Here is a 14,472-nt window from a genome sequence, read left to right as displayed (position 1 = left end):
ACCATTCAAGTAGTCTACACTTGAATATCAAGCCATTGACCACAACTCTTTGAGTGCAACCATCCAGCCAATTGCTTTAGTCCTTATCCACTGAGTGGTCCATCAATCAAATCCATGTCTCTCTAGTTTAGAGACAAGGATGTTGTGCAGGACAATGTCAAATGCTTTGCACAAGTCCAGGTAGATGATGTCAGTTACTCTTCCCTCATCCACCAACACTGTCACCCTGTTGTAGAAGGCCACCAAATTTGTCAGCACGATTTGCCCTTGGTGACATATCTTGCTATTCTTTCTGCATGACATCATTAACATTTGGGTTTTTGTGTTAATCCACATGGGGGGAAACTCTTGGACAGACATTTTTCATTTTGGCCTCAACTATTGTAACAAACTTTTCTTCAGTTTGAGGAATGCTGTCCAAATTGCATCTATCCAAACCACTCTTGCAAAGACCATTCTCCCAGCTTGTAGCCACAGCTGTACGAGTTCCCTCTGCAATTTTCTACTGACACTTTCCTCTTAATTCCATCATAGGTAAAGCAACTTCTCTTCAGTTTTAAGGGCCCATCTCTTCTGTCATTTTATGTCAGGATCTGCTGGCTTTGGCAAAGGAGTGAAAAGCTTGAATAAATACCTCATTGCACAAGAGGGACTTGTTTTTTCAAGGCAAGATTTCATAGCATTTAGTGTAAATCCCACAGAGATTCCCCAAGAATAAAAATGACAATTCCACATGCAGGTGGTGATTATGTGGAAATCATGGGTAAAGCACATGTGCCTCATTTCCAAGAAAGGTACAAAAACTGGCTAAGGGATATCTAGAAAGGATTACAAATGGCTTAATTTGTTTCTAGGCTTGGCCAATAAGTCCTGGCAAACTCTATATTAAAGACTTGAGCCCCTTGGCATCTCAGTGTCACCCTGGGCATCCTTCAAGGGGACCAGCACAGTCTTCTCCCATGGCTCTTAATGGAATCACAGAATCACAGAAGGGTTTGGGTTGGAAGGGACCTTCAAGACATAAAAAGGGACCTGAACAGGAGACAGCAGTGTGTCCAGGTGGCCAAGAAGGCCAATGACATCCTGGCCTGTATCAGGAACAGTGTGGCCAGCAGGACCAGGGCAGTGGTTGTCCCTCTGTACTTGGCACTGGTGAGGCCACGCCTTGAGTGCCATGTCCAGTTTTGGGCTCCTCACTACAGGAAGGACATTGACATGCTGGAATGAGTCTAGAGAAAGGCAACAGAGCTGGTGAAGGGTCTGGAGCACAAGTTTGATGAGAAGTGGCTGAGGGAGCTGGGGTTCCTCAGCCTGGAGAGGAGGAGGCTTAGGGCAGACCATATCGCTCTCTACAACTCCCTCAAAGGAGGTTGTTTCCGCGTGGAGGTCGAGCTTTTCTCCCAGGCAACAAGTGACAGAACAAGAGGGCACAATATTAAGCTGCACCAGGGGCGGTTTAGGTTGGACATTAGGAAGAATTTCTTTACAAAAGAGTGATTAGACATTGGAATGGACTGTCCAGGGAGCTAGTGGAGCCACCGTCCCTGGCGGTGTTTATGGAAAGACTGGATGTGGCACTCAGTGCCATGGTGTGGTTGACACGGTGGTGTTCGGTTACAAGTTGGACTCCACGATCCCCGAGCTCTTTCCCAACCCATGTGATTCCGCGACCCTGACTTGTCCCTGCGCGAGGCCAGGCGCTCCTCACGGCCGTGTTTGGCCCGCGCCGCCCGCCGTAGGCCGGCGCCCCGCGCATGCGGAGTGGCGCGGGCGCAGTGGGAGCGCGGGCGGCGGCGTCAGGACTTCGGTGGGAGCGGAGGTGAGACCGCGCCGCCCGCCCGCCGGGACCCCGGGCTCCCTCCGCCCCCCCCGGCCTCCCTCTGCCTTCCCTCGGCCCCCTCACCCCGAGAGTGCCAGCCGCCGCTCCCCTCTTGGTCGCGGCCCCGCGGTAGCGCCGTGACCTCTGCGCGTCCCTGAGGGCGGCGGGGCTGGGCCCTGCGGCGGCGGCAGAGCGGGGCCGGTGTGCTCCCGGAGCGGGGAGCGGCGCGGGGCTGGGCCCAGCCCTGCTCCAGGACCGCTTAGAGTGTCTTCTGACCTGAATTGCGGGACAGCAGGCCTAGAATGGAAGACCTTGCAGGGAGGGGGGATTTAGTGTGAGCAGCGAAGGCCAGTCTTGGTTCCACAAATAGTGGGTGCAAGAAGTGTAAAAACTGATTTAGATTCATTTAGATTCATGTCATAAATAGATTGCCTTGAATGTTGTCCCTTAAGTATTGTCATTGGAAGGTCAAATACACGGGAGCACTGTTGCTTATCTTGTGAAGATGATGATTACGCTATACAAAAAGCACGATCTAGATCTAGAAAATTGTTTCAGTAGAGCTGCTTCTCCTGCAACTCTCTTTATCTCCTTTTTTCTTTTGCTTTTCATTTTTTAGGAAATAAAGTCACCATGTCGTCTGCACTGTTGCCCAAGCCACAGATGCGGCGCCTGTTGGCCAGAAGGATGAAGTTTCACCTTTTTGGGGCATTTTTTGTGTCAATAGGATGTGCAGCTTTATACAAGGTGGGCTCTGTAGTCATTCAATTACAAACTGTGCTCATTGGAGTGTTTTAAGAATTCATAATATTTTTCTGTTGAGATTCAGTTGAGCTGTTCATCAGAAAGGTTTAGTAATGTATTTTTGTAAGTATGTTTCCAAAACATAAATAAATCCTGCTAATCTTCATTTGAAGAAATAATATGAATAACCTGTTGCTTTAAGCTGTGTGGTCAATTTGTGACAACTTAACCTGGAGTCTCTCAGTCCCATACTGCTCTTGATCATTCACACATGAACTCTGGATAGTTTGTGTGTCTCTCTGTCACATTATCCTAGACTCAGAGTTGTCAAAGCCTTATTTTATCTCTTGACTGATTTCAGAAAACTAGCTCTTAAGCAATTTGGAAAACCCATCCTACACACTAAAGAGATCAGTGTGGGAAGGGGTGGTGTGGTCCTTCTGTCCTTTCTTTTGAAGTATCATGTGGAAATGGACCATTACATTTCCAGAAAAACACACTTAGAGGTTGGTCTTCTGATAAAGATAAGAGCAGTAGTTGTTCTTGAGTGCCTTTAACTAAATAATTCTGGGATCTCATGCACGAAGCAAACAACACACTGTGAATTCCTGGGGAAGAACAGGATCTTGGTTTGCCCACTGAACTCACGCATATACTATTTGCAGCAGAAAGCTGTACAAAGTGACTAGAAATGAGGGTAACTTCAGGTAATTCACAAAACTTTAAACTTCTCAGAGCAACAGATGTCTATCAGAAGCAATAAGCTCACACAGTTAAAGCTCAACATGTACTCAGTACATCTGTTAAGAGGTAGACAAGCTTGTTTGTGGTCAGAGTTAACAATATAAATTTTTTAATGTTCTCTGGGTGTATCCCTTATTTGTCACCCCCACTTTAATACCCTGGTGAGGTGGCAGACCATACTTAGAACAAGTAACTTGGATCTCAGTAGGGATTTACCTTGTTACTCGTTAGATGCTGTTGTACAAACCCACCTTGGACTTCTCTTCACATTTTTGGGGGATTTTTGAGCATACTCCTGTGCTTCAGGTGAATGAGTATCCAAGGAGTCAGGATTGTGTCTCTTTATGTTGGTGAGCTGTCAGAGTGGCTTGGCAGTCTTGTAAAATTTTACCAGGCTTCACGATGTAAGTCAAATGTAGTCAGATTTCAGTTTAGGATGCCATTTTATCTGGAGTTACAGTTTTGCAGCTGCCCACAGGCATAAAATTTGCAATAATGACATGGTTTATGTATAAAACTGTTAGCAGGGATGGTGTTGAACACGAGTATCAATATAAATGGAGCAGGTTTGGATCTTAAATATGTGGTGTGCTGCTTTGTAACATACCTTCTTTTTAAGGTTTTACTTCAGACATTTGTTTTCCTGACCAATGGTCAGGTAGCCCGAACTGTGGATTTTAACAGGAAAAAAGTAATACTTAGTAATTTCAGCTAAAGGCCTTTTAGACTAATATCCACTGATAGAAATCATAGCACTAACCAAAAAAAAAATTCTGTTAATAAAGCTTTGCAAGCTTTAATTTTCTGTGTGTTACTTTCCAGTTTGGAATCGCTGAACCCAGAAAACGAGCTTATGCAGAGTTCTATAAAAACTATGATGCTATGAAGGACTTTGAAGCCATGAAGGCAGCTGGTGTGTTTGAGTGTGCACCACCCAAATGATGGTAAGCTGCATTTGTAGGTAGTAAGCTACTCTGTGTTAGTGCAGGAGTAAGTGAGATTGTTTCAGTGAGATGTTGTGCTTCTGTTGGAAGGTTCTTCCTTTTTTTTCAAATCGAAAGGGATTTCTGAAGAAAAAGGATACAAATTGCACTCAAGAGAACTCTGGGTATAAAAATGTGAAGAAGTAGGGGAATTGAGGGCTGGGGGTAAGGGCAGGATAGGAGCTCCTGAGTACCTTCTGGGTAATTTATTTAACTTGTATGATATAGGAGACAGAGTGGTGATGCCAGGCCTTTGCCCTCCTCATGAAACCATGGAGAGGAGACAAAGTTCTTGTATTAAACTCCAGGTCTTCCCTGATTCCACTGTTATGTTGATGCTGTCACATCTTGAACTGCTTAACTTGGGGCTGTCTCTGTCTACTGCTTACATACTTGTGGTGGTACAGTGAGTGAGAAAATGGAGAGGCTGTTTCTCTCTCATAGCTTGCATCTTAATGTAAGAAACAGAGACAGCTTCTGCACATCCTTTTGTATTTTGAAGTTGGTGAGAGGGGGAAGATAACTAGTCATGGGGGAAAATACATTTATATGCACACACACACACACACACACACACATATATAAATCGCAGTGACGTACAGCTCTGTGTTCTCTCTTACTTGCAACACCAGGAAAAAAGTCTTGATTTCAACCGTGCTGTAGTTACTAATAACTGCACTCACTAAACTGCACAAGCTCATGTGACAACTCAATAAAGAGTTTCTCCACCTTTCTTGATGCAAATTTTTTACATTGAGTTCTCTGCTTCTTCTAAAATTACTTCAGACTAATCTAGAATGATAGCTTTTTCATTCTTTTGGAATGTTTTCATATTGTGATCGTTACGTGATAATCTGTGGCTCTAATTATCCTGGCCAGCTGGGTTTTCTCAGCCTGTTTGTGTGAAGCAGCAACATTGAATAAAAGACTTGCACTTAACACTGTTAATACTATATTCTGTTTTGTGACAATCTGCAACTCTGTGGTTTCTGCATAATACAATTACATAAAAAGCCCAGAACTCCATCTCTTCTATAAAATTAGAGAAAAAGGGAAAAAAAAACTTTGTCAGTCCCAAACTACCAACTCCCAATTGGTTTTTTTTGGTTTTTTTTTTTTTTTTTTTTGGACAGTGGGATACTGCTGCTCTTTAGCTATGAATGCAACAAAGATAAATAATGAAATTATAAATTCACCTGGTTTAAACCAACCAAGGTTTAAATCTTGGTAATTCTGCCTCTGGTTCAGTCCTATTGCTAATATATAGTCACTTTTAAACTTCCTTAGACACTGGATTGCATTCTTTAGTCAGGTGGCCTTCATCAGTGTATTCTGAAGGGCCATCTGGTGGTAAAATCATTTGAAACAAACACTGTCAACAAGGATGCATGTTGAATATTTAATTGGAATCATGAGCAGGATTTTTTTCAATGCAAATAGAGCTCAGTTAGCTTGTGTTCCCATTTGCAGATTAAAAATAAAAAGTTGCACATTGTGTGCACCTGTTAAAATTAAATGTTTCCTAAACATTTCTTCCATTTCTTAATTGTACTGGCTAAAAAGAAAATGCGAGAGAAATCTTTTTATGTGATTTTGTTTGAATTGCTGATGCTTCTTATTCCTTAGCCTATTTATATAAGAACATGTTTTTCACTCTGTAGTAGAAAGAGATTGTTTTTTGTTGTGCCTGCACATTAATGCAAAAGTAGAAGGGGAAAACAATGCCAGTGTTCCAAATGCTCTGTAAAGGACAAGTATACAAAACAGATGGAAGACATTTTTGGTTGCCTCAGTAGTTTAAATCTTAGATATGGAGGTTGAATTTGATGTCTTCTTTTTTGGTAGAGTTACCTAAAGGGTACAGTGGTCATGCACACTCTACATCTCTTACTTTGTTGGACTGTATTCTGTATGTGACAGTAAATACAGTGGCTTAACCTCACTGAATACTCACTCTGGAATCAATACTTAGCCCCAAAATTGAGGAAAGGGTAGGGTAGGCAGGGAGGAGAATTCATTAGTTAAGGTGGTAGGAGGTCACTCTGTACCATTTGTTCCTTTCGGGCATGGAGGCACCTTGGCACCTCAGTGTTTCATCAACTCTGTCTCTTTGTGGTGATCCTGACAATGGAAACTAAGTGCACATATAAATCTGAGGAGTGTCCTACCTCTGCTGTGTGCTCAGTCATAGAAAAATGGGGCAAGCTTGGAGTTTGGTGCTAACCACTTGCATGACTCTTGTCATGGAGCACAGCTGGTCTTGGATGGTGTTCAGTATAATAGGGAGAAGCAATTTGAATTTGGTTTTCTTCCTTCCTTGGTAGGCTGCCTGCACCACTTGTTTCCTCTCTGGCTCCTATCCGAAGGCTGCATTCCTTTCTCCTGCAGTCCCTCAGCAAGATTGATTCAGTTACCAGTGTAGCATGTATAGAGAACCTGATGTGCTGTGCAGTGTTGTTCCAGCTCTTGATTTGTTCCATGTTTCACTTCTGTTTGCCACATGAAGGGTGTATGAATCTTAAACCATCAGGAAATAACAGGGGGAATTCCTCTAGACTAAACTACCACATAAACATTTCTCTCTGTTGCTTTGCATTCATACATACTAATATGTTTACTTAGAGCATGAAGTTTGTCCATCATAACGTAATTTTTCTTTTTATCTTGCAGATCCCATTTAGTCCAAGGAGACCTGATGACCGAACCTTATTTGTTCACTGAATTGAGAAGTGTAATGCACTTCAGTGCATGGCACACTCTAATGTAACTAAAATAAAATACATATGTCAGTGGCATTTAGTTGTCTTCATTAATGTAGAAATGCTTAAAGGCTCAGATGCTGGGAAGAGTGGTGGAAACTATTCAGGTTTGCTCAAGGTGGTCAGAAACTGCACAAGATGACTAAGTCTAATTTTCTTTCCTCCAGGAATTATTTGCATCTCTGTTGTGGCTAAATTCCACATTTGATAACGCAACATATCCCTAAGCACAGACAGCTAGGTTGTCCCAGCTGCTGATGGGGATATGCAAGAGGACAGATGTTACAGGAAGGGAGAGGATAGATTTCTGGAAAGGTCTGTGTTACCTCAGACTGCACAAGGTGAGCTGATCTTGAGAGGAAAGAATTTGGAGAGCCATTCTGGAAATATACTAGCCAACCTTCCTGACTTTTTCTGTTGTCATCACTGTATTGCCTTCCTTACAGCAGCAAACTGCTATAGCAAGACTTACAGACTGCAAATGCCTATTCTTACACATGGTATGTTAGTTACTCTAATTGGGAAATGACTGTAAACTGCAGGCATGTTCATGTGTGTTTGATGTACGAGGGGAAAAGGGGTATGGGCAGACAAAATAAGAAATACTTTAGGATATTATGGTAATGAAAATCTTGGCATGCTGCTTTTAGACATGTATCATCACCTTTTCAATATCTGGAAGTAGTCAGCTAAGCATAGTTGGGATCTCTGCTACATTCTCTAGTCTGAGACCTGATGCTCTTATGCCACGGTACCTGTCTGTGAGGACAGGGCTTGTCATTGCCTGTTGCTCAGGAGAAAGGAGGTACTAGGACTGCAGTTTTTGTTTGCTGCATGTGGGTACTAGGAGAGCAGTCAAAAGCTGACTGCGTGAAAGGGGAGGTTTGGTATGAAGCAGCATGACAAATTAGGCCATCTGTGTTGTATTTGAAGGTCTTCGGTTCAAATCCTGTTTGGAGTAACTCTTATTATTTTACATGGATCATTAACTACTTAACACTTAATAGGTATCCTTAAACAACATTTGGACTAATGAAAGCACGTAAGTAATGTTATGTGATCCAGAACACTTTTTAGACCAATGTGGGATTTTCTTTGAACTTCCCATACAGGCAGGCAGTGCTTCCTTTAAGCAGAGAAAGAATTTGACATTAGTGGTGCAGGGGAAACCATCTAGTAATCAAAATACCCGTTCTCCTATAAATGTAAACCAGAACTTAACAATAGCAAATGATACCCATTTATCTTCCCAATGTACAGTATAAACATTGTATGCCGTTAAGTACTGACTAACATTTTCTCAGGCCTGTGCACGCTTAAATAGCCAGTGGTCTTCAGTCATACTGACAGCTTCAGAGGCAAAGAAACTTGCTACTGCCAGGTGTGCAGGCTAATAGACATGACTTCCCTTGCAGTTCTAGTCCCTCTGTTCTTCCCAGTTGCTATGAATTAATTTACTTTTAAATTCTAAGTTTCTTCTAAACTGTTGTAGCAAGCAGCAGTTATTGTAGTCTGTTCGTTCACTTACCAGCACATGTTGATTTAAAGGAATGAGTTTTGTGATTGAAAGCAGTTTTTGACAATACAGCAGAGCTCAGAGGTGTCTCTGGCTAAATGTATTCACCAAAGAAAGGTGAGCTCTAATTTTCATGGCTGTGCTCTGAGAATCTGCAGGCTGTAATCATTGTTTTCTGTATACATTCTGGTTTCACACTGGATGCAAGGCAAGTACTTCCCTTCAGCAGGCAATGCCAACCAGCCCACAGCTCGCATTCCTGTGGAGTAGGGACAGCAAAGCTGGGTACCTAACCTGCTGTTCTGAAATCAGCACCAACCTGCCAGTTTTTCTTTTTTTTTTTTTGCCTTTGTCAGCAAGAGTTCAGCTAATTCTATCTTACAAAGAACTGGAGTGGGACTTAGCATAGTACAAGACCTGTGAATAAGACCCTAATCAGTTGCTTGTTACAGGGTCTGGCATGCTGTTTCTAGGAGATGCAGGGCTGAAAAAACATGCTTGTCCGCTCTGAGACCATCCCAACTGTCTAAAGGTTTTTGCTGTATTTATGTATGAAATAATATATAAAAAGGAGTTATTTGACCTAAACTACTTTGGGAAAGGTCTTTTTGTGTATAAGCCTGACCATGCCTTCAAATTTTTTGGCTGGCTTGCTTTATTCTCGAGTGTTTGAGGAGTGATTGATTGTTCTGGAAGCAAACTAAAAAGATAGATCTGAAGTTGTGAGCTCTCCAGGTCTAAAGAGCATTATGAGAGTAGGCATGTTTTAAGAGTACACATTGCAGTGCTTTAGCAGCTAAGTACAGGCAGCTGCTCTTTGGACAACTTTGTTTTCACAGTTCATGCAGCTCATATGTAGGAGAGGCTGATTTATGTGCCGTCTCCACTCGTTTCCATACATGTGGTTAGAAGGGGGAGAAAGAACCTGTCTAATGCAGTAAAGATGCAGCTCAATTCACTGAAGAAAAGTGTAATTTAAGCAAGTGTTTATTCCAGGAGACTGTAATTCAGGAAAAACAAATGTATGTTAAATAATGGCTGAAATCTACAAACTTTTAGAAATGAAACTGCTGTCCCTCATTTTTTACAGGTGTGTTTGCATCCTCTTGGCTTGCCTGTGTATTGCATAAATAAGGAACAGATTGGTTTAACTCAAATGGTGACTACAGAACTGTTTTGATTCTGTCACAAAAGCATAAAACTTTTCAGTACACGTTTTTTGGCAATCTAATCACCAGTGTTTGCTTCCAAAGCATTGTCATGATCTATTGCATTTTCTGGTACACTACAAAGTCCAGTGACCAACCAGAATCTAACGGGGTCCACATGAAGTTTGAACATCAGTATTGTCATTGTTCTGCATCTTGTAACTGAATGACCAAACACCTCACAAACCCAAGTATTATAGGAATAGCTTTATTATCTTTAAACAATTCCATTATATTACAATTTATCCATCAAAATGCAAAATTAGAAATATTAAACAATTTCCATAAAATATTCAGGAACAAAGCATGGGTGTGTATATACATATAGATTTTTTAAATAGTGTTATTTAAACAATGACTAAGTTATTAAACCACTTTATGAAATGTTGATAATGGATGGGCTTATTTCACAGTCAGAAAAGGATAATGCAGACCCCAGGCCCCAGTATTCCCAGTACATGAGAGACACGGCTTTTAGAAATACCTTTTAGCAAAACAACTCACATGAAAAACATTGCAGTTACTACATTCTTATTTACTGTGCATTTGGTCATATCAAGTATGCATAGAAGTTATTAACTCTAAAGCATATGCTCCCAATGGTGATCAGATTTTATTCCAGTTCTTGTCTCTGACTCCAGCCATATTCAGGAATCTCCGGACAAATTCATGTCCATAAGCACACAGAAAAGGGGAGAAAAGTTAACAAGCATAGCTGAAAACCAAGTAAGCTTTTGAGTTTTAAAATAAAACTGCCGTAGCCAGATTTGGTTTATAAAGTCATCTAACTGTGCCCAGAGACAGTGATTTCTTGTCTACAACAAGAAATACAGGTATTTAACATATATTTGTAAGTGTATTGTGATGGTATCATTAACTATTAATGTGCCTGTGGGTCCATAGTTTTCAATCAATTTGGAAAAAAAGAAATCTCACTTTGCTTAGTACATATTTGAAAGGTCATGTTTCTAAATATTCCTGGTTTTATCTGTTTCAAGATCATAAGCATAAAATGAATTAGGGCTGAAGGGAGCACATACAACGTAGATCAGAAATAAGCAAGACCCCACAAGGCTGTACTTAGCACCTGCACATCTGGGTTACATTGAGCTTATGGATTTTAAGGAGACAGCTCTGTTTCTTAAATTTTCGAACTGCATGTTACTTCCAGCTAACGACCAGACAATGCACAGTCATACACACATCGAAAGTACTTCTGAAAATTTGATGGTGGATAAAATAAAGTTTCTGTATACAGACGGTTTTAAAAATAAATTCATGTTGTAGTTCATGTTTTGTCCTCCAAACCACACAAAGGCACTAGTTTACATTACGGACTAATGTCCTGCAAAACTTCAGTCAAATAAAGGAAGCTATTTTAAGGTTAAAGTGGTGCTAAAACCCAGCTGTCACTAGTAACTTAAAACAGCCACACTGGGTTTTTCAGATTTAGTGGGGGAAAATGTTTTGCCTCAGGATGCACATGTTGGGGGAGTGTGGGTGTGAGGGGAAAGGCTCAGCCTTGAGCAAGTTTTTACAGCTGAGTTATAAACCTGGTTTATAACAGAAACTGGCAGACCCTAAAAGATGATATAGAGGTATTGATAGACATTTGTGTGTGTGGCACAAATGTCTGTATGCACGCAGTTTTTCCCTATTCTCTAATTTTTGGTTATTGAAAAGGGATTTTGATTGAGCTATAGGCTGTTCCTTCTTACTTTATTCATTTGCCAGAACACTTTCCTTCCAGCACTAGTATTTTGGCTAGAGAGCAGGAATGTTGTTAAGATTAGAAAAGCTATTGGGCTTTGTTATGAATTTCTACCTCCTCAAAAATTATATGCATCTCTACTTGATGTAGGTTACTGCAGAGAAAGCATTACTTTCACACTGGTATGGCATTACTATACTCGACACAAATAACTATTAATTAAATCCTTTCCTCAAGGCCTTATTTTTCACCATGGTGAATTTGCTAATGAATACTTGTGCAAAATTTGGATCAACTACATACTGATAGGTTTTAGTTATAGTTGGGGGCTGTTCAGCAGCCACAGTTTGCAGTGCTGGCACTGTGGAGGTGCTGGGAGCGAGGTGGCAGGATGTCTTTGTGATGTACTCCACCAGGCGGTTGTACTGCTGTTCTGACAGTCTCTCTCTACCTCCATCGGCCTGAAATCAGATACGATAAAATAATTACTGAGTATTTGACAGCAACTGAACTGAGTAGTAAGGACAACGACTTCCATATTACTCTCTTAAAAGTCTTCTTCCCTAAAGTATTTCTTACGATAGTTCAAAAGATTTTTTAAATCAACAGTGTTCTCCCATAGTTTAGTCCTCGGTGAATTAGTCCTCCCCTCCGCTGTTTTGGACACTTCTGAGAAGCTCTAACTCTGCCACAGAAAATTTAAGCAGTATCTTTTGAGAATTTCATGGATGGACACCTTGGCCACGAGTAGAGCTTTACAACAGATCAACTCTTTGTATACAGCAAAAGCATCCAGATCCCTTTTAGAAAAATGCCAGTAGCTCATGGAAGTGCTTATCAGATAGAAATTCTAATTAGCAAAAACATTTTCTCAAAAAGTACAATTAAAGACAGGCCATAGCTAATATCTGGGCAGTTAGTTTTAGGTCTCTAACTTACTTGATTTAAAATAAAGACTAGAAGCTACCTTCCAGATGAATGTTCTGTGGCAGGATATATCAATCTGCTTCTGGTAACAAAAAAACCCCCATTCTGGGTCAGAGGACTCACACACGGACATTTTTTTAAACAAAAGGGTTTTACTAAAGATGATTTGGGTATTTTGTTTCTGGAGAAGACATTAAGGTGTCTGTGCAAACTGGCTTTCCCACCACTAGGAGCTGGAAGGACTCCTCTGAAGAAATCTCTTTTCTGCAGGCTGAAATATGTAGAGGTTCAAGGCCCTAGCAAGAGGGATTCAAGCAACCTACCTAGTGGAAAAAAATACAGTAAATCATATACTGTCAACAGAAAGGTGGCATCTACCTATGGTTCCAACCAGATAAAGTATTAGATGAAAAGCTGTGGAAAAACCTGACTTTGGAAGGTCAATCTGCTGTGCCCTCTTTTTTTAAGAAGTTGAAGATGACTATGGCTAGCTTGAGAAGGGAAGGCAAGCAGGCAGGCATCAAGCTAATAGCATGGTTTCAAAAAAACTTTATTTCAAAAATACCACCATGGATGCTACAGTAGTATGACTATCTAAGTCATTCAGAACAGAAGATATTTCCAGAATATGATAATGAACAAAAAGACAGGAGTTATCTTAGGGCTAAGGTTTGATGCTTCCTTACTTACAGCTGCAGAACTGCTGACCAGTTTAATTTCTGTAGGGTTAAAAATGTCTTTGTGGGACATCACAGCAAGGATTTATAGACTGCTATCTTCTGCATGTCTTTCAAGGAGTTTTACATGTCTTTCTAGATATGATGATGTTTTCAAACTGCCATTGGATTCCATGATCAGTATCTGTTCACATGTCTGGACTGCAAGACTCATTTTAAATACACTGATGCTTATTTGAAGAAAGAGTTAATATGATTGATAGATAGTGACAGATGTCACATTTACATCAAAACAGTCCCTTCTGTTTTTTTTTTACTATGCCTTTGGAGATGGATTTGCTGCTCAGCAAGTAGAAACACTCCTGTTTTCAATCATCCTCACAAAAATGCAAAAGGAAGCAGGCTCACGAACAAGCTCAGAAGCTTAAGGTTGAAGCCTATGCCTAGAAACAGCAGAAATGATGAAATGGGCAGAGGAGAGTGTTGTTTTCATGAACGACCTTAAGGGAGTGAAAAATCAGAAGGCAGACTGCAGCAGACTCACGGCTAACAGTGGAGAATGGTGTCTGAACCACGTCTTCAGTGTGGTGGCTCAGTAGAAGTATCTCAGGAGTCAGTCTGTTTCACAGGTTGAAAGGAGAGAAACATGCTGAAGCACCACCCCACCTAAGTTATGGGGTAAATCTTGCATGTAGGTGGCTTCACACTTTTTCCTGATTTCTCCTTCTAGAGAGGTAAGCCCAGGGGCAGCTGGGTTCTGCCTTCCCACTGACCAGAAGACCCAGCTTATCAAAGGAGATGGAAGTGGCGCTGGCATCCCATTCACCTACTCTTGTGAACCCATTCTTCATTCAGCCTCAGGCTATATTCCACAGATACAGCATAATTATCCAGGAGGAAATATTAACTGTGCTTGGATGGTCTTCCAAAGTAACTGGGACCCTGCCTGCTTCTAGAGGGCTTCATCTGTAACTAACTAACTGCTTCTGCAGCCACTTTCAGTTTGGCTTATATTGTCAAGATAAGAACAGAAGCTTGGAATTGCATTTTTTTCCCAAAAGGCACCTAACATTGTCCACTAAGTGCTCTCACCCATGGCTTTGCACAACTATCATGTTAATATCCAGACCATTCAATGGTTCAAAACTTAGTCAAGGGTTGCTTAATGCACCTGCTAGAGGAACAGTACAGATATCATGCCCTTACATGCTGGAAGGGTTAAGAACTTTTGGCTTTATATATTGTGGAGGCAAACAAGCCATCAGGCAAACCAATTGCTTAGCGAGTCAAAATATACTTTTGGGTTAAGAACTCCACAATGCTTCTAAAATTCCTCCCATTACAGCATATAAAGAATAAGCCTTCAGCAATTCTGACTCCACAG

General features: G+C 41.2%; 2 protein-coding genes across 5 annotated transcripts in view; one reads left to right on the top strand and one right to left on the bottom strand.

Annotated features, from left to right (window-relative positions):
• The first annotated feature begins 1,736 nt into the window (after positions 1-1,736).
• On the top strand, positions 1,737-7,085 carry LOC113953688 (cytochrome c oxidase subunit 6C). The gene is made up of 4 exons (XM_027657104.1): positions 1,737-1,819; positions 2,439-2,566; positions 4,130-4,251; positions 6,961-7,085. Exons 2-3 carry the CDS (start codon positions 2,453-2,455, stop codon positions 4,247-4,249), a joined length of 234 nt encoding a protein of 77 aa, XP_027512905.1. The 5' UTR covers positions 1,737-1,819; positions 2,439-2,452; the 3' UTR covers positions 4,250-4,251; positions 6,961-7,085.
• A 2,877-nt stretch (positions 7,086-9,962) lies between these two features.
• Positions 9,963-14,472, bottom strand: part of VPS13B (vacuolar protein sorting 13 homolog B) — a 426,536-nt gene continuing 422,026 nt past the window's right edge. For 3 of the 4 annotated variants that reach the window (XM_027657093.1, XM_027657096.1, XM_027657095.1), the window contains one exon: positions 9,963-11,945. In XM_027657093.1, coding sequence (XP_027512894.1) covers positions 11,700-11,945 — 246 coding nt within the window. In that variant the 3' untranslated portion in view covers positions 9,963-11,699. The remainder of the gene's footprint in view (positions 11,946-14,472) is intronic. The other variant, XM_027657094.1, reaches the window with a different exon arrangement.

This window comes from Corapipo altera, unplaced genomic scaffold (assembly GCF_003945725.1).
Source record: "Corapipo altera isolate COAL_440 unplaced genomic scaffold, ASM394572v1 52b, whole genome shotgun sequence".
NCBI classification, from domain to species: Eukaryota; Metazoa; Chordata; class Aves; order Passeriformes; family Pipridae; genus Corapipo; species Corapipo altera.
This window is presented reverse-complemented; position numbering and strand designations above follow the sequence as displayed.

Excerpts from the sequence above, each read along its gene's own strand:
- LOC113953688 (XM_027657104.1), top strand. The coding sequence starts at position 2,453 with ATGTCGTCTGCACTGTTGCCCAAGCCACAGATGCGGCGCCTGTTGGCC. Across the intron at positions 2,567-4,129 it reads GATGTGCAGCTTTATACAAG|TTTGGAATCGCTGAACCCAG; the intron begins GTGGGCTCTGTA and ends GTTACTTTCCAG.